At 43.9% G+C, this 21265-nt stretch overlaps 1 protein-coding gene across 2 annotated transcripts in view; it reads left to right on the top strand.

The window, feature by feature from the left end:
* Nucleotides 1–21265, top strand: part of kiaa0825 (KIAA0825 ortholog) — a 124066-nt gene that overhangs the window by 35348 nt on the left and 67453 nt on the right. Inside the window, exons 12-20 of one of the 2 annotated variants that reach the window (XM_051423728.1) lie at nt 1909–2099; nt 3031–3237; nt 3562–3672; nt 5543–5682; nt 8409–8588; nt 17838–18068; nt 18164–18468; nt 18728–18840; nt 20386–21260. In XM_051423728.1, coding sequence (XP_051279688.1) covers nt 1909–2099; nt 3031–3237; nt 3562–3672; nt 5543–5682; nt 8409–8588; nt 17838–18068; nt 18164–18468; nt 18728–18840; nt 20386–20419 — 1512 coding nt within the window. In that variant the 3' untranslated portion in view covers nt 20420–21260. Of the gene's footprint in view, nt 1–1908; nt 2100–3030; nt 3238–3561; nt 3673–5542; nt 5683–8408; nt 8589–17837; nt 18069–18163; nt 18469–18727; nt 18841–20385; nt 21261–21265 lie in introns of those variants that run through there. The other variant, XM_051423727.1, reaches the window with a different exon arrangement.

Below are 21265 nucleotides of genomic sequence, written 5' to 3'. Positions count from 1 at the left end.
CAAAAACATCTCCAGAATTGTCTGGTGTTGATTTCATTCCTTTCATTGTAAAAAGTGGAAATTCTAATGCCACGTGTCTTAGTAGACTTTTTTTGTAGATTCTGAGGAACTCCAGGAATTATACTCTGGAGCTTTCTCGCTTCTTCTTTTCATTCCCACAATACACCTTTACCTCCCACTCTCCCTCTTCTAACCAAGCCTTCTACTCTGAGCTCCCTGAGAACATCTGTGGCTTCCATGCTGCCCCGGGGGCTCCTGGGATTCAGCTGTCTGAAGTCTGCAGTCTACACTGGGACTGTCTGGAAACAGCATAGGGCCCCTGAAACTCCTCTACTTTATGCCCTTAAACCAATCTAAACCTCCCCTCTCTTTCTAACTTTGCTCTGCTTTTGCCTTTTTTTCCTCTTTGTTCCTCCTTCCTTCCCTGGGTCACTGGTGTCAGACAGACCTGCTGTGCGCAGGTGTGTGCTTTTGTTCAAGCGTGCCTGTGTGCATCTGTACAGATGAATGCTCGTGTGGGTGTGCAGCAGCATCTCCGGATGTGCGTTTCATTTGGTGTGTATGTATATGTATATATATATTTATGTTTATTGTATTGTGTAGTTATATGTGTAGCCTTGTGTCTAGGCTCTTTCACAGCTCAGTGCAGCTCCAGAGAGAACCTTATCCGGCTTGTTTTTTTTCTTCTTCTTGTTACTTTACATTGCATTACATACATTGGCACATGAATAGCTGTTGGCAGATAATATTTACTATAATAACAGCACACAAGGTCAGTTAAGGCAATCAAAAGAAGTTCAAAGCATGACCTTGGCTACCTTCCTTGTCAGGATTTAGCCTTTGGAGCCTTCAAAGCCAAAGGCTAAATTTAATTTTAGAAAAAGAAAAGGTGTCATGAGTTTCCAAGTTTATTCATTCCCAGATTCAGTCCTCACTGTTGCCAGGGTGTCAACCCTAATAGGAATTTGTTCATAGTTGACCTGCCTGGCTAAATAAAGTTTGACTTGAATGAACGGATAAAACAGTCCAACCGCACATGTGACTATGGCCGCTCTTGGTTTGGATCCAACGTCTGTGTCTGCGTTTGCTCTGCCGAGTCCACAGGCGGAGGATGGCGGCGTAATCCCGGATATAGAGCTCCGTCACGCTCCCCATCAACCCCCGATCCCTAAATGACTGGCTCCAGGGAGGAGAGGAAGGAGAGAAGTAAAATAGTAGATAGATGAGGTGAAGTGGGAAGAAAATGAAAAGGGATGGAGGGACATAATGAGTTGAAGAATGGAGGAAGTTGGGGAGTTTTGAATGTGTCAGTATCTCCGCAACACACACACACACACACACACACACACACACACACACACACACACACACACACACACACACTGGAGCAGTTTATTGTTGGAGGTTAAACATGAGGAGTTAAGAGGAACAGGGAGGTTTATTGAATGAATTATTCTATGTCCTTTCTAATGCCAGGACAGTAATATATTTTTCTCCATCAGTCCTCCCCTCTCTGTCTTTCTTTCTTCTCACTCTCACTTGTCTTCGCTCACTTCATTCAGAGTTCTCAATTTCTCCCCACCTCTCTCTCTCTCTCTGTACGCGTGAGCGTGTATGTGTGTGCCTGTTGTGATGTGTTCTCCAGTTCAGGACTTTAAAGCAGTCTAAAATCCCAGTGGGGGAAGAAACCCAGGTGCAGAGTGCAGGTGGCGTGACCACTGAGACATCCTGGTGTTGACAGACCTGCCTCTGTCTCTGTCTCTCTCTTTCTTCTCCTTCATGTTATCTTTCTCACTCTCTCTCCTTCTGTTTTTATCTTCTTTTCCTCTTCTCTGTTTTTGCTTCACTGTTAATATCCATATCTTCATCTGCAACCCCCTCCCTCTCATCCACCACTTTCTTCCATAGGGTGAGCGCTGTTCCTTCTCAGTGCAGATGTGGTTCTACTTCCTGTGTGGGCTCCGTAGCGACCTGTGGTCAGTCCTTCCGGCAGACTTGGCGAAAGAAGTGCTCGGCCAGGTGCTGTCAGAGACTTTACAGCTGCTGGTGCAAAGATATGCCAGGGCTCGTCCTTCATACAAGAGACACCTGCAAATCAGGTACCATACTGGCATCAGTTATGTTCACTTGAGAAATCTAGTCCTACACTGCAATTTGTGTTCTTACCCATTGTTTAAACACTAGTATTGATCTGACTAAATTATATTAGAACTCCTAGTCAAAGCCCTAAATTGTCTCACTGTTGCCCTAGTTCCTCTCAGCTCCTGTGGGTCTGGTGGTGGAGGTCTGAACGTAGTGTTAGCACATCATCGGCACACTCTCTGTACAGGCTCAGGGGGTCATCTTTTCCATGCTCTTTTTTTTGTCTTTTGCCTTCTAACAGCTGAGTGATGACAATGAACAGGTTGACACACAGTAAGATGATGGAAGAGTGACAAAGACAAAGTGCATTATACATGTGTAGCACTGCAGGATGTCAACACTAAGCCTGGTTTATGTTGCTTGGAGATGCTTGTGTTTTTGGAAAGACAGTTCTAAGTGTAAGGCTAGCCTAAACAGATGGCTTTTCAAAGCTTCTCAAAGTTTCCTATGTGTATAGCACTCACATGGGTACTTTTATGCTACCTCAGTCCATCCCTGGGTGTGTCTAATAACGATTTAGGCCATGAGAAGAGCCAGGATGAGGAGATGAGAGATGATGAGCAGCTCTCCACAACCAATTGAGGAAACAGATTTAGGGGCGTTTAAAAGTAAAAGCCATGACTTTTATAGTGAAATCCAAAGCCTGTAGTACACTTAACTTTCCAACAATAAAATCACCAGAAGGTTGTTATCTGACTGGCTGCACAATGAGGCTGTTATGTCATGATGTAATGATGGATGTGAGCCTTTGAAGACAGGGATGTTCCTTAACATGACACTGCCTTTCTCTTTCTCTCTCTTTATGTGCTCTAACGTATTCCCTCGTCTCTCATCTTTTCTGGTTTCATCTATACATTCGCCCTTCTCTGTTTCCTTACTCTGTCTAAGATGTGACATTACGGCAGTGTTGCTGTATGTGGAGCAGCTTATGTGGAGTGTGTGTGAAAGTCCTGAGGCCTTGGTGCACTCCAACCCTTATTCAGCAATTGCCATGATAGCAGGCAGATCAGACTGGCCATATCATATCCACAGCCTGTGTGAGCAACTCCTGACAGTCCTCGTCATTGTCACAGCACCCCTATCTTTGCTGTATAGGTAGGTATACACAGTACGTTTTTTTATTCAACCATAAGTTAAAGTAAAATATGAGCTTGGCACACCGATTTTTCTCTACTTTTCATATGAAAAATTAAAAAGACTATTGCCAGTGACTTTGGAATCTTGTGTCTTAAATGTCATACTTGACATGAGTGGGCTACCAACAAGTAAAATAACAGTATACTACGCAGGAGGATGTATTTGGTTTTATAATTTTACTACCTGAAAAAGTATGCCCACCATACTGTATATTTTTTAAATTGAAGATGTATTAATCAGAATGATATCAAAATTGCAGTGTGTGATCTCAATTTTCCCCAGGATGTTTATTATTGATCCTGCGAAAGAGTCCACGCCACATCAGCCTGACAGCCCTGTTGTCCACTGGCTAAATGCTATCGACCCTGATGGCTTCACAGAGCAGACCATACGGTATGTAAAATACACCCATCATACCATCCATCACCCGTCATAGAGCATGTTCACATACAAACTCACATACATGCACATTCCAGTATGCAGAGCCATCATACACACCTCCTCCCACTACATAGAGAACCATATGTGTGTGTGAGTTCTAACCACATACTGAATGTGTGGATATATAACTAGACTTATCCATTGCTCAGGGCTTCAAGCCTGAGTTGCTGTAGTAATATAACACAGATGCAAGCTGAGAGAGAAAGAAAGAAAAAAAAAAAGAAACTACCGTTGCTGCTGACACTGATTTTGTTTATGTTGATGGTTGCTGAGAGCTTTACACATGAGGCGTCAACAGAGTGGTGTGTATGTGCTTGTGTATGCCTGAATGTGTACATACATACATACATGTGTGTCCAGTTACTGTTGTGACCTCCACGGTGCAGTCAATCACTCCCCCTCCTCTCACCCTTGATCCACCCTCCTCCCCTCTCATCTCCCTCACTGCCAGAGGTGATGTCATTGCGTGCTGATGGAGCACAAATCAAACTAACCCCCGCACTCCTGCTCCTAAGTATTGGAGAGCTGAAATTAGTTTATTTTTATGACCTCTTTATTTCTTTGCTCCCACCTCCTGCCTGCATGCGAGGGTGCCAGGGGGCCTGCCAGTGGCCCGGGGCCAGATCCACAGGTCCTCATTCAAGACTCGGCCTCTGTGGCCACATCTCTCCCCAGCCCATTAAAATAAAACCCATTGTTATGGTTATTAAATAAAACAATAATAAAATCACAAAGCACATAAATAAATCATACAGCATTACAGGCTATAAAGAAAGCATATGAAGTTATGTTTTCTGGCCTTATGTGTGTTTTTGCATTTGCACACACTCATACTCTGCATTTTTCTCCTTGCCTTTACGTGTGTGTGTGTGTGTGTGTGTGTGTGTGTGTGTGTGTGTGTGTGTGTGTGTGTGTGTGTGTGTGTGTGTGTGTGTGTGTGTGTGTGTGTGTGTGTGTGTGTGTGTGTGTGTGTGTGTGTGTGTGTGTATCTATGTGTCTTAGTTCTGTAAGCTGACCCTGCGCTGTAGCCGGGTAGATTTATCAGAGCAGTTAAAAGAGGATTTCTTCTGGATTTGCGGTCCTAGTGACATCATAAATTGCACTGTCAGATTGAGGCATAGTTTTCCTCAGTCAAGCAGCAGGGTGCACCCTGCTCTACCTTTCTGGCTCAAATAGAATGGGTAATTTCTGGGCAGACACCCCCTGCACTCCCTCCCACCCCCTCGCTCTTCAGACAAACTCTGTCCATTCCCTCCATTAGATTTTATTGAGATGTATAAAGTCACATGCAGGCACACACATGTCAGCATGGTCTCACACTTGCACACATACATAACCACAAGCATAGGCTATGAGGGGTGCACACACACACACACACACACACACACACACACACACACACACACACACAAGGATACGGCTCATTACCCACAGCTGGCTGCAGCCTCTTGGTTATACAAAAGATGTAGGAGGGGGGTACTGCTGTATATTCATGTATTTGGCTGTCTCCCAAATGTTAATTTGGTTTTAGCTGGCCAAGATTAGAGCTAATTCCTTCCCGGTGCACACTATAAGTAAGCAAGAGTGAAGACATTTGCAGACTAAGCTCGTATCAGGAGTGAGTGACAATGAAGTAAGTTACCATTGTAGCATCAACACTATTTCCTCCCAGACTGTCATCCAAGACAGCTGTGATTTCAGTGTCTTTCACTTGTGAAGCTTTTTCCCCTCCTTTGTTGTCTCTTGCTAAATGGACTGCTATCTGTACACTCACCTGACACTGCAGAACTGTCAACTTTGTTTTCCTTCTTTCCGCTCTCAGAGATGGCCTTATGGGCCAGACAGCCTCTACATGTCAGCTGAGGCTGCTGACCTCTGACCCAGGACGCAATCCCAGGTTGCTGCTGCGAATGCTGCTGTACAGAGACTGTCACCTGCCCAGAATACTCCTGGAAAACTCTTGTATGTCTGTTTTTTGTTGTTGTACGTACTTAGATTTGTATGTGTAAATTGATAAATGGAACAATGTGCATGCCTAGCTGTCAATCCTTTAGGAGAAATTTTTTGTTAATTCTTTAATATTTCCTTTTATACAATACTGGACCCACAGTCGATCCCACGGGGGGCGTGCGTAGGAAGATGTTTACCAGTGTCTTAATTATGGTGCTCAAAGATCCTAAGTGAGTTATACAGACCTTAGATGAGCTCTATCCATTTTATGAAGTTATCATCAGCATCTTTGCCTTCATCATCATTTTCACCTTGGTCACCATCATCACTAAATCAATAGAGAGCAGTAATAAACACTCAACAGGCCCAGGCGGAGCACACATGCTGACCTTTAAAGATTTTCCCTTCCTTCTTCTCCCCTCTGCACCGGCAACAGTCTAACCTTTAAAGACTGTTGTGCACTCGCACATTAATTCACATTATAGCGACCTCATTAATAACAACTCTCACTGTCTCATTCTCTCGCTTGGTCTGAGTCTGGCTCAGAGGCTCTGCAATGCTTCTCCCTCCACGCTGCCGTAAATCAACGCTGGAAGCGCTGACGCTCGCATGTTATCACGGTGACGGGCTAATTAACCAGGAAGCAGACAGACCAAAGGAACAGCTTGACTGAATGCCTCCCATCAGCCACTGCACTTCCTTATACATACCGTGTCTTGGTGCTTTCTTGGAAAAATTAATGTGTAACTTACTCAAAGATAATAATATAGTGAGTTGCAAATTACTTCAATTGGACTCTGTTCTATCTAATTGAATTCAATTTAGTGCAATAAAGAAATTGTTAAAGTCAGCTGCTGTTAGAACACAAACACTTACATTTTTAAACTGTGTAATGCATTCGTTTCTAAAATGCTGTTTACTGCTTAGTGACACATTTTACAGTACAGTATATGTGCCTTATCAAAGCACACTAACTTGCTAGAGAGGTAGCTAACAAATTAAATGACCTACCCAATGTCTGGCTATTTGTATTTGTCTGCAGGGGGATAGTACTTCCTCCACATTTAAAATAACAGTTTTTGCTTTTGCACAACCCTAAATCAGAAGATACACTAGTGCACACACGCATACACACACACACGCACACAGTCTTTTTATTATCATCACCACCATGTCTGCTTCCAATTACAGAGGTCTGCAGAAAGGGCCCTTGTGACTGGTTGACTAGTTGTCCGGAAGATAAACAGGTGTATCTATTGGCTATGTATCAAGGTTGGATAAGCTTAGAGATAAAGAGGGAGGGAAAGAGAGCGAGGAAGAATAGAAAAAGCAACCGAGAAATCAACGTAGAAACACAAATATGCTGGATTTATTGTATGCTGCAGCAGTAGTGGAAAGTCCACAGAGATGTGCCAGTGCACTGTCATCTGTTTTTCTGAAGTCATCTGCTGCTCCATAATGGGATCATTATTAAAAGGCACCTAGTTAACCTGCCATGCTCTCCAGCACCCCAAGTGGAAATTAATGTTAGTCACCCCTGTTCCCTTGGACCATTGCAGCCACAGCAGTGATATCCAGAACACTCTCTCCTTAAGGACCAATTACCAGACAGGCAGAGAACAAGATGCCGGCATAACCCACATAATACCGCCTAATAGACTGATTGTAGGTCAGGCTGGTTGACCACTTTTGAGTGTATGTGTTAGATGCGTTATTGTGAAAGAAAAAGCGAGAGCGAGAGACGAAGAGGGAGACTTAGAGATGGAGACAGGGAGATAAGGGAAATTCAGTTCTCATCAGGACTTTGAGTGGTGGCTGTGCTTCCTACCTGTTATTAAGGTGGCTGATATTACTGGCTCTGTAATGCAGCAGCTAATTTAGCCCTGTCATTTTAAAATAGTCCAGCATTAGTCAGAAGGAAGTGGTGCTGCCCTCTGTCACAGCGCCCCCTCATTGACTGCTGTGTTGCATACACTCTCCTAGTCAAATAGCTGTCATCTCCCACACAGCAGACTGACAGACCGCTGGATGTCTGCCACCTCTGGAGCAATGGGCCTTTCCTCAGCAACCCCTGTCAACTTAACACACACACACACACACACACACACACTTGTAGGCACACAAAACACATATATAGACATCCATATGGGTTACACACTCACACACCTCCATCCTCAGCCCTGTGCTCAGACAGCAACCCCCACAAGGACACCCTGTCAAAACCTCTTCCTTTTCACTTCCTGTCTCCATGTGCTGTGGGGGCTTTGAAATCTGGTTCTTTTTCTGTTTTTTCTGGTCTGTTTTTTCTCCATCTAACACAGATGTGAGTTTTTCTTCCCCTTCTATTCCACAATGCCTTTTGTTCACCCTTTCTGTTAACATGTGTCAGGTTGGGCAGCCTTGACATTTTCCAATGTGTTTTGTGCAAAGAAATCAAGATGCTGTTTCATAGGATAGGGTTTTATGTCTTTCACTACCTACCTCCATAAGGTTGATATTTTCTGAATCATAATTCAAAAAACAGTCACATTTTATGCTCACCTTCTCACCTCTAACTGGATGTATGTTTGCGTATGAGTAAGCCCTTTCATATCTTTGTTTATCTTGTTGTTTGTGTGCTTGTGTCAAATGCCCCTGACTATCAAGATGTCATAAATTCATTGACATTTTGGATGCCTACACATTTATTTGTATTGTTCACTGAAGTGTCTGAATCAAAATGACTCTATTTTTTCCAGATTTTTGCCTGGAAGGCTGCTTACATATGTCCACAGAGAGCTGCAAGGCAGGAGATGACTTCATAGTCGCATTGTTCAACCTTTTCAGTTGCCTGAACAGTGTTCCCAAAGCCTTGACTCAGGTCCTTCAACCATATCTCGAAAGGGCACAAATATGGGAACATCTTTACACACTGGCAGGTAAAGTAATAACCGTCTCCTGTATAATGTTGTAGTTCAGAAGTCATTACCACAGTCTGGCATTACATTAATGTGAAGGTTGATATACAGTGCATTCCCAGAAGCTATAGTACTATTGAAAGCCATAGTACTGCACTACCCTACATTGTGTGGTTTTAAATAGTATTGTGAATTTCACACTTACTAAATGGTATTATAATAATGTGTTTATTTATTGGGACCAAAATATCTTTTTACTGCAGAAGAGCAACTGTCATTTTTTAAATGTTCATTGTTCATTAGCTTTTAGCTGTTTGGTTTATAATGCAGGCCACTGTATGTCTATTTTATACTACAAAATGAAGTGATTATAAAATAACAAGTCAGTGCCGTTCTCATTTCATGTTAAATGGAAAACTGATTGTTTAATCTATCACCTCTCAAGATATTAAGACACTACTGTTTAATGCATGGATAACAGGAAATGAATGTCAGCAACTGATTTAGAGAGTTGAGCAAGTTTTCTCAAAATGTATTGTGTGTTTCTCAAAGAATATCTCCATCCCTTTAAGGGCCATGGTTGACAGTCCATGCACGTGAGCTAAAGCATGACTTCCTGTATACTTCCTAATAGACTGTTACAGAGACTACAACTATTCCCCAACTCTTTCTTTCCGCCTCTCTCTGGCACAAGCTTTGATACAGAGCTTAATCAGAACTCCTGTGGAGTTTGGAGCTCTTTTTGGTGGAGATTTTTATATCCTGGTTGAGTGGTAATTATTGTAGCATAAATTAGGGTGATTGGAGAACAGTATTTGGATGAAGATGGAGCAAGGGAGGGGTCGACAGAGGGAAAGAAATTCTCAATGTCATCCAATCATCATCTATCCTCACAGGGTAATTAGTTTAATTATTGGACTGTGCCAAATCTTTGTATTATAATTTTGGTTACAGGATACCCCCAGTGCCCCCATTTCTATTTAAACTGTTCACTGAGTTAACTTTCATAGATTACATTGAGAACTTCACTATTTCTCCACTTACACTAATGTTTCATCACACAGTAGCAGGTTGTTTCGAATCAATACACCAGTCAATACAGTAGCGGGCGGTATAAAGTCTGAGAACCAAGTGACTTTGAAAAATAGGTCTAGGTCTCACCTGCCACAGAACGCTTCTCCCTCGAAAAGCTATATCATTTTCTGTTCCGCTCTCCTCTTTTTCTATGGGTCTGAGGTCACACATTTGTTAGGTGTCCCAGGAGATTTCAGTGCACTTCTAGTGCCGTCACAGTACTATATCTTTCTGTTGTAGCCTTTGGTTTTACAGCCGACGCTGTAGGAAGTTTATGGGTGCCATACAACTTCATGCTGTAGCTGCTCTGCTATCAATATGAGCAAGATATGAAAGGGCAGAGCAATGAAAGACATAGTGCACCTGGAGAAGGTAGTAAGATTTCTTCTGTCAGGCCACCTGGGTTTGATCGAGAACATCTGAATTTAACTTGACATTACTTGCTTTAACTGTAGATATTTCAACAGAATACTATCGTGCTCTGTGGATGAGCAAGCTATTCATGTCTCTGTATTTTCCCGTTGTTTGAAAAGTGGAGTCATTTTTGACACGGACTGAGTGTGCTATAATGACTAGGTGGACTATTTGAAAAGCCCAATCGCACAATACCTGTAATATTAAATTTATCTCACTCTAATTTGGTAGCAATCATACAATTTCATCTACCTTTCCTTTATGTCAGTGGTATGGCAGCTATGGGTCTTTGACGAGCTAGAAGTCTAAAGCTTTTATGATTTAAAACTTAGTATAGTAATGGAACAGTATTTTTATGTTGTCCTCACTGCAGTGTAGCAACTGCAGCTATACAACTAGCTAAACTCTTCCTCTCAAATGAAGACTTGAGTCGTAGTAAGCTTTAGTTGCTCTTTACTGTGGCTCTTTCTCTCATTTTACAAGGTCAGAGTGAAAACTGTAACAAAGACAAATATAAAAATTACCATTCAGCTCTGTAACGTGCTTTTCTCATGTAAATAAGTGTAAATAAAACGTTTTTAAATACAAATAAATCAAATGCCTTCTTCATGTAAATAATATTTTTACCACTAACTTATGAATATAACTATGAAATTATTCACTTACGACGTTGCCTCTGTGGCGTTTACAGTGTTGAATACATGCAGTTGAACACAGAAATGTAGCTGTGTAAATCCAGCTAGCCTCCTCAAACTACTGATCAAAACAACCTGTGAACCAGGAACTTTCCGGCGAGACAAAAGCCCTTCAAAATAAGAGTCTCTTCAAAATAAAAGTTCATTTGAATTTATGCCTGAAAGACAACACACTCCCCGTCTGACCTCTGTGAGGTCATTAATTGACCCCTATGAATTATATGAGTGTCTGTACATCAGTCTTTAGTAATAAGTAGGACAACTTCTGAGACTGGCCTGAAGAAGGTTTTTGAATGTCCCTGATCTGTGGTCCTCAATTCCACCTTCCTCACCCTTCCGTCTTCTCCAGGGAAGGCCTCTGTGATCATAGCCATGGGCCAGTTGTTGCGGGTAGCTTGACTGTGTTTGAGAAGGACGATATCTCCTACTTGCAGGTTTTGGTGGGATTTGGTCCATTTCTTGCGACACTGCAAGGTTGGCAAATACTCGACTCCAACGATTCCAGAATTTGTTGGCAAGAGCTTGTACTTGTCTCCACTGCTTGGTAAGGAGATCTTTATCTGTGAATTCTCCTGGTGGAGGTGGAACTCCAGTTTTTTGGGTTAGGAGCATTGATGGTGACAGAATGAATGGATCTTCAGGATCGTTTGAAACTGGAACTAGTGGCCTTGCATTTATAATAGCGGTCACTTCTGCCATTAGCGTGCACAAAACCTCGTGGGTCAACCGAGTGTGCTGTTCGAGAAACATTGAGTCCAGGATTCTTCGGGCCACCCCAATTAGTCTTTCCCAAGAACCACCCATGTGTGAGGCGTGTGGGGGGTTGAATTCCCATGAGCACCCTTGTTGGTTTAGATACCTCTGCACAGTGGCGTCTGGTTGGTTTTTTGTCATTCCCAGTTCCCTGCATGCTCCTATGAAGTTTGTGCCGCAGTCAGATAGTAGTTGTTTGGCAGGTCCTCTTATGGCAAAGAGACGCCTTAAAGCATTAATACAGCTTGAAGTGTCCATTGACTCAATGACCTCGATGTGGACAGCTCTGGAACTCATACAGCAGAACAATATGGCCCACCGCTTGCTCTCAGCTTGTCCTCCTCTTGTTCGTCTGGTGGTAATGCACCAGGGTCCAAAGACATCCAATCCCACGTATGTGAAGGGAGGGCAGGTTTGAGGCGTTCTGGAGGCAAATTTGCCATGCGTTGCTCTTGCATTTTGCCTCTTAGTTTGCGACAGGTTATACATTTGTGTAAGACTGAGTTGATGAGCCTTTTTCCTCCCAGGAGCCATAGTCCCGCTGCTCTGACAGCTCCTTCCGTCAGGTGACGGCCTTGATGTTTGACCTGAGCGTGATGGTGTCTGATGAGTAACAGGGAAATGTGGTTATCCTTTGGGAGGATTATGGGGTTCTTCTCTCCAATGTCCAGGTCAGCGTTCTTCAGTCGGCCTCCAACGCAGATGAGATTGTTCTGCAAGGTTGGACTGAGGCGATGAAGGCTGCTGTTTAGAGGGACTGGCTTATTTGTGTTCAAAGCTTCAAATTCCTTTGAGAATGCTCTCCTCTGAACAGCTGCAATGATGACTTCCTTTGCTAGCGATAGTTCATCTGGGGTTCGAGACAGATCACACTTATGCCACCCCTTACACTTGTCCGTGTTTTTAGAGAGCTTAAAGGACTTCACAATGTGAATTAGAGTGCTATAGCACAAACAAGACTGTTGAAGTTAGAGAATCTTAGAAAGCGTTCCGTGCTAAGGCTTCTCTCTTGCAGCTTTGTGGCATAGCTTCTCACTTGTGGACGGATATCTGTGTCCAGTTCTGGTTTGACCAGGTCGAATGACTGAACTGGATCTGGTTTGTTGGGAGGGTTGAGTAGGGAGTTAGGTCCTTTTAACCACGTTGTCTGTGCCAGGAGTGAGGCAGGAATGGACCTTGATGCATGGTCTGCAGGATTATCCTCTGTGCGCACATAGTGCCATTGTTCGGGTTTTGTAGTTTGGCGAATGCGCTGAACTCTATTATGGACGTAGACATAGAATCGTCGGGATTCATTATAGATATAGCCAAGGACCACTTTGCTGTCGGTGTAAAACTTTGTGGAATCCAGCTTCAAATTTAGTTCGTCGTGAATCAGGTCTGCCATTTCCACTGCTAAGACTGCCGCACAGAGTTCGAGTCTTGGGATAGTTGGTTCCGGCTGAGGTGCAAGTTTTGACTTAGCCATGACAAAACCAATGTGAGTTTGTCCATCTTCTTGTACAGCCTTCAAGTACGCCACGGCGGCGATGGCTTTGATAGATGCATCAGAAAACACACAGAGCTCTGTATGCACTGCCTTGGCTAGCGAAGCTGCTGTGTATGTCCGTGGTACGTGGAGGTGTCTCAGCTCCTGAAGCGAGTCTTGCCAAGCTTTCCATTTGCTGAATTTATCTTCAGGTAGCAGTACGTCCCACTCGGACAGCTCAGCGGTGAGTTCCCCGGAGGAGGAGTCTTCCTTGAAGTGTTACGGGGGCCAGGAAACCCAAGGGGTCGAAAACACTATTCACCGTGGAGAGGACACCACGGCGAGTAAATGGCTTGATGTCGTTTGCCACAGAGAAGGTGAATGTGTCGCTTGCTATCTCCCACAAGAGACCCAGACTGCGTTGAGTGGGTGCGGCCTCTCCACCTAAGTCCACATCTTTCACGACTGTAGCACAGTCTTCAGATGGAAAAGCTTCCAGAACTGCTTGGCTGTTTGAGGCAAACTTGTGAAGCCTGAGGTTTGATTCGGCCAGTGATGTCTGTGTTCTGCTTAACAAGTCGATGGCTTCAGCATCAGTCGACACAGAACGAAGGCCGTCGTCCACATAGAAGTGGCGCTCCACAAAGTCAACAGTGTCAGTCCCATGTTCTCGTGCACCCTCTCTGATTGCTCTTCTGAGTCCGTAAATGGCCACAGCAGGGGACGGGCTGTTCCCGAAAACATGAACTTTCATCCTGTAGTCTATGATTTCTTTTGTCGGATCGTTGTCCTTGTACCACAGGAATCTCAGATAGTTTCTGTGGTCCTCTCGCACCAAAAAGCAGTGAAACATCTGCTGTATGTCTGCCACGATAGCCACCTTTTCCTTCCGGAACCGCATCAAAACTCCAAGAAGGGAATTGTTGAGGTCAGGGCCTGTGAGGAGTACATCGTTGAGAGAAACGCCTAAGTATTTGGCACTTGAGTCGAATACCACCCTTATTTGGCCAGGTTTTAGTGGATGGTACACTCCAAAGGTTGGCAGGTACCAGCATTCTTCGTCCTCTCCTAGTAATGGAGCTACCTCTGCGTGGTCGTTCTCCAACATTTTCCCTACGAAAGCCACATATTGTTGTTGCATCTCTGGCTTCTTATTCAAGCTATGTTGGAGTGATGCAAAGCGTCTGACAGCTTGTTCTTGGTTGTTAGACAAGCGTTGTCTAGGTTGCTTAAATGGGAGTGGAGCCACCCAGCTATTTGACTCATTTCTGTAGACTTCTTTGTCCATTAGTTTCAGAAAGATGTCGTCTTCGATTGAAGGTGCCAGCTTGTGGTCCTGTTCAGTGTGACTGAAAACGGTTTGCCCCAACGTTTCTTCTGCAGACTTGCTAGTTTCCGAAAACCTGTCTCGTGTCTCTCCGCCATGATTAACCTTTTCTTTAATGTGCAAAAAGCTTGTACAGGGTTTGAGTAGGGAGGGCCGGCCGTTGTCGAGCACGGTTGTCTTGAAGGTGTTGACTGTTGGCTTATGTGCGCTCCCTAAGCAGACTTCTCCAACTAGCACCCATCCTAGGTCTGAACGTTGGGCAAAAGGGGCGTTGTGGGGGCCATTGACTTGGTCCCGAACTTTGTGCACTCTTATTATATCTCTACCAAGCAACAAGAGGATCTCCGCGGTAGGGTCAACCTCTGGGATGCGCTCTGCTACCTTGACAAGATGTGGATGGTGACGAGCTGCATTTGGAGTTGGGATCTCGGACCGATTGTTGGGTATATGGTTGCACTCGATAAGTGGTGGGAGAGGGATTGTGGCCGTTCCATCGAGTGACTCAACCACAAAGTCTTCAGCCCTGCGCCCAGATGTTTCCACTATTCCGGAGCATGTCTTTAGATAGTAAGAGTATGGTTTGCGCTCAATGTTAAACAGCTCAAAAAGGCTGGACCTTGTCAGTGACCGGTTGCTTTGGTCATCCAGGATGACGTAGGCCTTGATAGCTTTGTCTGGTTGTCCTTTAGGATATAGTTTCGCGAGGCAAATCTTGGAACATGACCGGCCGATATTTCCTGTGCCGCAGACCTCGGTGCAGCTTGAGTTAACAACCGCTTTAATGGTGCTGCTCTCTTCCTCCTCCCCGCCGTTGTGTGGTGAAGTTGTGGGGGCCTTGACTTGAGGTGCGGGTCCAGGGTGCATAGCAGAGTCGTGATAGGTGCTATCACACTCCAAACACTTAACTGCATTTGGACAGTCCTTAGCGAGGTGAGTAGTGGAGCCACAACACTTAAAGCAGATTCCTTTTTCTTTGAGGAAGGCCTTTCTTTCCTCCAGCGTTTTGGCTCTGAAGGCTTTGCAGCGCTTGAGGGGATGTGGCTTGCCATGTATTGGACAGCTTTTGTTCAGGTCGCTGACACCTTTGTTTATGCTTGGGCTTGTAGAGGCGACGACTGTCTTGTGGACCGAAATAGGGTACTTTGTGCCTTTGAAGAACGTTTTTCAGACTTTGCAGGCAAGCCGCTAGCACCTGGAATAGCAAAGCTAGGGTCATTTCTTTTACGAGCTTCGTTGCACACAAATTTGCTGAAGAATTCAAATGGTGGAAACTGTCCTCTATTTTCTTCCTTATGCTTTGAACCGACTGAAATCCATTTTTCTTGAAGCCCATAGGGCAGTTTTGCAACTATGGGTTCGATGCCGCGTGCAGTATCCAGATAGGAGAGAGCTGGGAGGTAGCCATCCTCCTTGGCGCACTGCACTTCCATTAACAAGTCTGCTAGTTCTCGTAGCTTCACCTGTTCTTTTCCTGAAACTCTTGGGAAATTATCGAGCCGTTCAAAAAGAGCCTTTTCGATGATTTCAGGTGCTGCATAACGTTCCTGGAGGCGTTCCCAGGCCTTCGTGAGTGCTATGAATGGGTTTGTTATGTACACTGACCGTAGACGTTTGACATGGTTGCTGGATTCTCTACCAAGCCATTTTGTCATTAAGTCCAATTCCTCAGTAGCTGTGAGGCCTAGCCCTTGAGTGGCACTGATGTATGATGACTGCCAAGTACGATAATGTTCAGGCTGATCGTCGAATTGATATAAACTTGAACTCACCAGGTCCCGACGAGCTAGGTACTGTGCCAGGTGTTCAGTCGTGGGTCCGCTGTGGGAAGTTGTTGGCGCACTCTGGGGATAGAAGGGCTGTGATGACCTGTTCAAGTTGGTGTGGCTCATTGTGGAGTCCCTCTGCCGGTCAGATTCTCCATGTGGAGCCTGATTTTCTATCTTGACTGATGGTGGGACGTACACACCAGGAGGCTGACTTGGTGACTGGCTAGCTTTAATGGCTGCTTGAGCTGGGGAGTCGGTAGAAGGATGGCCTTTATATGATTGTGGGTTGAAGTGAGATGTAATGTATTCTTCTGTCTGTAACATTTTATCCTCTTCTGATGGGCCTACTTCGTCTAACAGCACGTAGTTTTCTGTTGCGTCTGCTGCTTCCCACACGGCTGCTTCCGCTTCAGCCATTGCTGCCTCTCTGCGGATAGTGAGCGCTTCTAGCTCAGCATCCTTCTTTGCTTTTTCCAGCTGATATGTAGCTTCTCTGTCAGCCTTTTCTTTTTGGTGCTCTGCCTCCTTAGCAGCTCTCTCTATTTTAGCTTTAGCTTCTTGTTCAGCAAATGCAAGACGTGTTCTAGCTGCCTCTGCTTTAGCTCGTGCACGTATTAATGAGCTAGTGGATGCTGCAGATGACCGTGAACTTCTTCTACTAGCCACAGAAATCTTGTCACTTTGTTTAGCTTCCATCTTAGCACGGTGTACGACGCCAGCCTTTTAACGTCTTTTCACTATGTTGTCCTCACTGCAGTGTAGCAACTGCAGCTATACAACTAGCTAAACTCTTCCTCTCAAATGAAGACTTGAGTCGTAGTAAGCTTTAGTTGCTCTTTACTGTGGCTCTTTCTCTCATTTTACAAGGTCAGAGTGAAAACTGTAACAAAGACAAATATAAAAATTACCATTCAGCTCTGTAACGTGCTTTTCTCATGTAAATAAGTGTAAATAAAACGTTTTTAAATACAAATAAATCAAATGCCTTCTTCATGTAAATAATATTTTTACCACTAACTTATGAATATAACTATGAAATTATTCACTTACGACGTTGCCTCTGTGGCGTTTACAGTGTTGAATACATGCAGTTGAACACAGAAATGTAGCTGTGTAAATCCAGCTAGCCTCCTCAAACTACTGATCAAAACAACCTGTGAACCAGGAACTTTCCGGCGAGACAAAAGCCCTTCAAAATAAGAGTCTCTTCAAAATAAAAGTTCATTTGAATTTATGCCTGAAAGACAACACAATTTTTATAGAGTAGTATTAAACTGTACATCTAGCTCTTACATACAGTTTAGGGCCCTATTTTTTATTGTGCATTGATTGACTTCTTTGTACTGTAGGTCTACTTTTAAATAATTAAAAACAGGGTTTTTGTACAGCAGGCAACATGACTGCTCATAAAATTTTACTGAACATAATTTTCTTTACCAGTTCTATTCATTCTCTAAAGTAGTTAACTATTCTGTCTTGGTGGTCTCAAAAATAAAAAACGGCACACATACCATTGCAGGACACGACTATAAACACGTTAATGCATCACACTGAATTTAGTTCAGTTGTAACTCTGAGTAGTCTTTAGTACTGGCATTTTGCAGCCTAATATCTGGGTTTCTTCGTTTTTTGCTGGCTCGGTTAGGGCACCACAACTTTCTTAAAGTCCTAAAATTTAATTAAACATAGAATTAATAAGGCCTTAGATCTTCAGTTTGATATTTTTTCAGCCACCCTTCTTTAACTGCTACAAACATTTACCATTTTTATCAGACACAACTCAGACAGCACCTGTAGTGGTCCGATGTGTTCGGGCCTTAGTCACCAAGTCTACCAACAACCTCCTCGTACATCTGGTCTCCATGGTGACAAGTTTGCAGGCCACAGAGGAGCCCAGTGGAGCTTTGTTCAAGCAAAATGTACCGGAGAGTGTCCTGGCTAAAATACCAAAGGAGTGGAACTACACACCACTGGAAACCAGGGGAAAGGAGACTGCCACTAAGAGTATGCATAGACTTGTACACATTTTCAATTCAAGTGAGTAAAATAACTTTAAGGTGTGTTTTTCCAAAAACTAACATCTCTTTTTTTCCCCCCAGATGTCATATCTGTAACTATTCAAGCCTTGTCCTTCATTTTCACCAACCTGCCCTTGGCTGTAGCATCCGTGCCTCTCCCCATCCGCTACCTCTTCCAAGTGGCAGAGAAGCAACTTTCCCAGCATACCCGGCAGCTGCGCTTAGTGGGCCTGTTACTCTGGGCCCTGCTAGGCTGTCTGATCCAGGGCCTGGAGGACCCACACACACTAGAACAAATCGGTGGTCTGGCCCTGGATCGCGGGGCAAGAGAGCCCCTGTCCCTGCTGGCTGAGTGCCTACAGGTTGTCATGGGCATTCAACAGAAGGTAAGAGTTTAGGATAATGTAAGTAACAATAATATTAATAATAATTAGGGAGTTTGTTTACAAAAGTAGAGCATTATACTGGGCTGCTGTGGTGTCAGTTGTTAGAAGCAAGCTGAAACTATACATTTGTATATATAGTATGTTTGAAAACCCTGATACCATCATTTTATCACATCTGTGGTTGATATAATGTATGCCATCAAATCAGCCATCAACCATCTGACTTATTTACCTTAATGGTCTGCTGTTTGTCTGACAGGGTGTTCCCAAGCCCACAGTTCACAAAGTGCTACAGGCTCTGGAGGAAAAAAGACCCAAGTGGACAAACATGCAGCTACAAAAGGCCCGCAAGCTCTGCTCAGACAGCTGCAGGTGAGAGGTCAACTGCAAGGATTTAGCAAGAGGTCAAGGTCAGAATGGTATTGATGTAGTTATATTATATTATGTTTTTCATGCATCCAGGAAAGTGCAATATATGCATTATCCATCATTAGTCTCAGATGGTATTGATTATTCATGTGCACCTTCAACAAAAAAATGAGGTATGATTTTATTCAGATCATTTTGATCGTAAAAACGCTTTTTATAAAATGAATTTCCCAATACATAATTTTAGTGATGTATCAATAGTAAGATGGAGGTTGAGGGCTGATAGTTTGATGAAGGAGGAGGTTAAAACTGATCAAACTGACTGATGGTGTATTCAGCTGCTTGACATTCAATATAGAAGCTGAATAAAACAATGAAAAAGAATGCAGCTTAGATATGCTTTTTTTTAATTGAGCATTCAAATTCTGATGTATCGTATCATTGGGATCGTTTTTCATTGAAAAGTCTTATGACTAAGATCAATGAATCCCAGATGTGTTTGTTGTGGTAAATGATGGACATGGCATCTGACTGAGTGGACTGCAGGCTGGATTGATGGGAAAACAGCTTTCACTTTGGGCTGATCTGTGACCTTTGGCTCGCCGTTTGTAGCTTGTTCCCAGAAATTGCGCCTCTGGTCGCTCACTTCATCATAACAAACTCTGGATGCATCCATCCTCATAAAAAGGTGATTCAGTGCTGTAACACAACATGTACAATTAAAAAAAAAAAAAAAGAATTAGATTAAAAAAAATACTGAGTACATTATGGCCAGTTCTAGGAAATGCTGTCTGTTTCAGTGACAGGAAAAGGGGACGAGATGGGAGGAAAAAAAAGAGAAGAAACAGGGATCGGGGATGGAGGGTGGAGAGGGGGTTGAGTGGAAAAGTGAAAGAAGAGTGATTATGTATCACCTGTCGGAGGCATTCAGTGGGATCATTACTATTCATTAAACTAACCTTCACAGGGAAGTGACGCCTGGCTTGTAAACAATCAGAATACAGTGTCAGAGAGGGAGAGAAAGAGAGAGAGTGAGAGAGAGAGAGAGAGAGAAAGAGAAATGAGAGAGAGAGAGTGGGGTATGTAATAACTCTAAAAACAACTAGCACTCCACTAACTGGCATCTCTCTCTCTCTCTCACACACACACACACACACACACACACACACACACACACACACACACACACACACTGAGTAAACCACTCAAAAAAGAGCATTTGCCCCTTGCAAGCCCTCCCACCTCTGTTCCCTCATCCCACTTCCCTCCTTCCTTTCCCAACTGTAACCCCCCTCCCCACGCCACCCACCTTGTCTTTGCAAAGTAATTTGTAGAGGAGAAGATTATTGTTCTCCATCATGGTGACCCTGGCTGGGCTGACGGGATGCATACACAGATGAAGATGAATGCAGTTATTCCTTGGCGGAGGTCTGCCTCTTTCAGGGCACATTGGCCCTAATGACATGATTGATAGGCTGTCCCAAATCCGGAGGGGCCCTCATTAATCACCCCGCTGACTGAATCCAATCATCTGCTTCACCTGCACAGTGATGGACAGGAAAGGATACAGCGCAGGTGCTGACACGGGTGCACAGCCACCATCGCCGACAACACCACCGTCGGGCCGCCAGGCAAAAGAATGAGGGGATGTACATGGACGAGAGGGGACTCTTCTTCCTTTGCCACTCTCAATGTCAAGCAGCCAATGGCTGGCTGACAGGCGACACCGCTTCTGCCACCTTATAATTACAAAGGGGAAGGGAGAGAGAGGGAGAACAATGACAGGAAGTGTATGTGAAGGAGAAGGTTTGATGGACGGTAGTGTGATATCCATCCATACAGGAAGGGCAGGAAAATGATGCAGGCGTCTGCCAGGGTTGGGGACTGTACATGCATGAGGACCTTGACACACAATTACACACACACACATACACGCTTAAGAACACATACACCAATAATTTTTAGTGCACCAGCATCCTTTGCTAAAAATCCCCCTATGTATCTCATGAATGGTAATGAAAACAGCAAAAATGATTTCTCTGTAGTTCTCACTCTTTTTCAGCGTTAGCCTTGGCCGGACTGTGCCATTTTTAGACAGTTTAGCTGAGGAAAAATTTCCTTCCATGCCAAGAATTTTAAGTTCATTTGCCCTCTGGAGTGAATGATATTCTAAATACTAAAAAATCATTAATTCTAAACTCAGGAGTCGTGTCTCAGTTAATTTTCTTGTGTAGAGCAAATTACAAATTGTATCCCAAGTTCTTCTTCAAACTAGAAAATACTTCCACAGCCAGAGGTGTTATAGAGATACAAGCTGACACACTCCCTCTTCCTGTTTCCTCTCCTTTCTCTTTGCCTCACTCTGTGTTTTCTCTCTCTCTTTGTGTTTTTTTCTCCCATCTCCTCCTTTTCCCATCTCTGTTTCTCT

The sequence above is a fragment of the Dicentrarchus labrax genome, unplaced genomic scaffold, assembly GCF_905237075.1.
Source record: "Dicentrarchus labrax unplaced genomic scaffold, dlabrax2021, whole genome shotgun sequence".
Lineage (NCBI taxonomy): Eukaryota > Metazoa > Chordata > Actinopteri > Moronidae > Dicentrarchus > Dicentrarchus labrax.
This window is presented reverse-complemented; position numbering and strand designations above follow the sequence as displayed.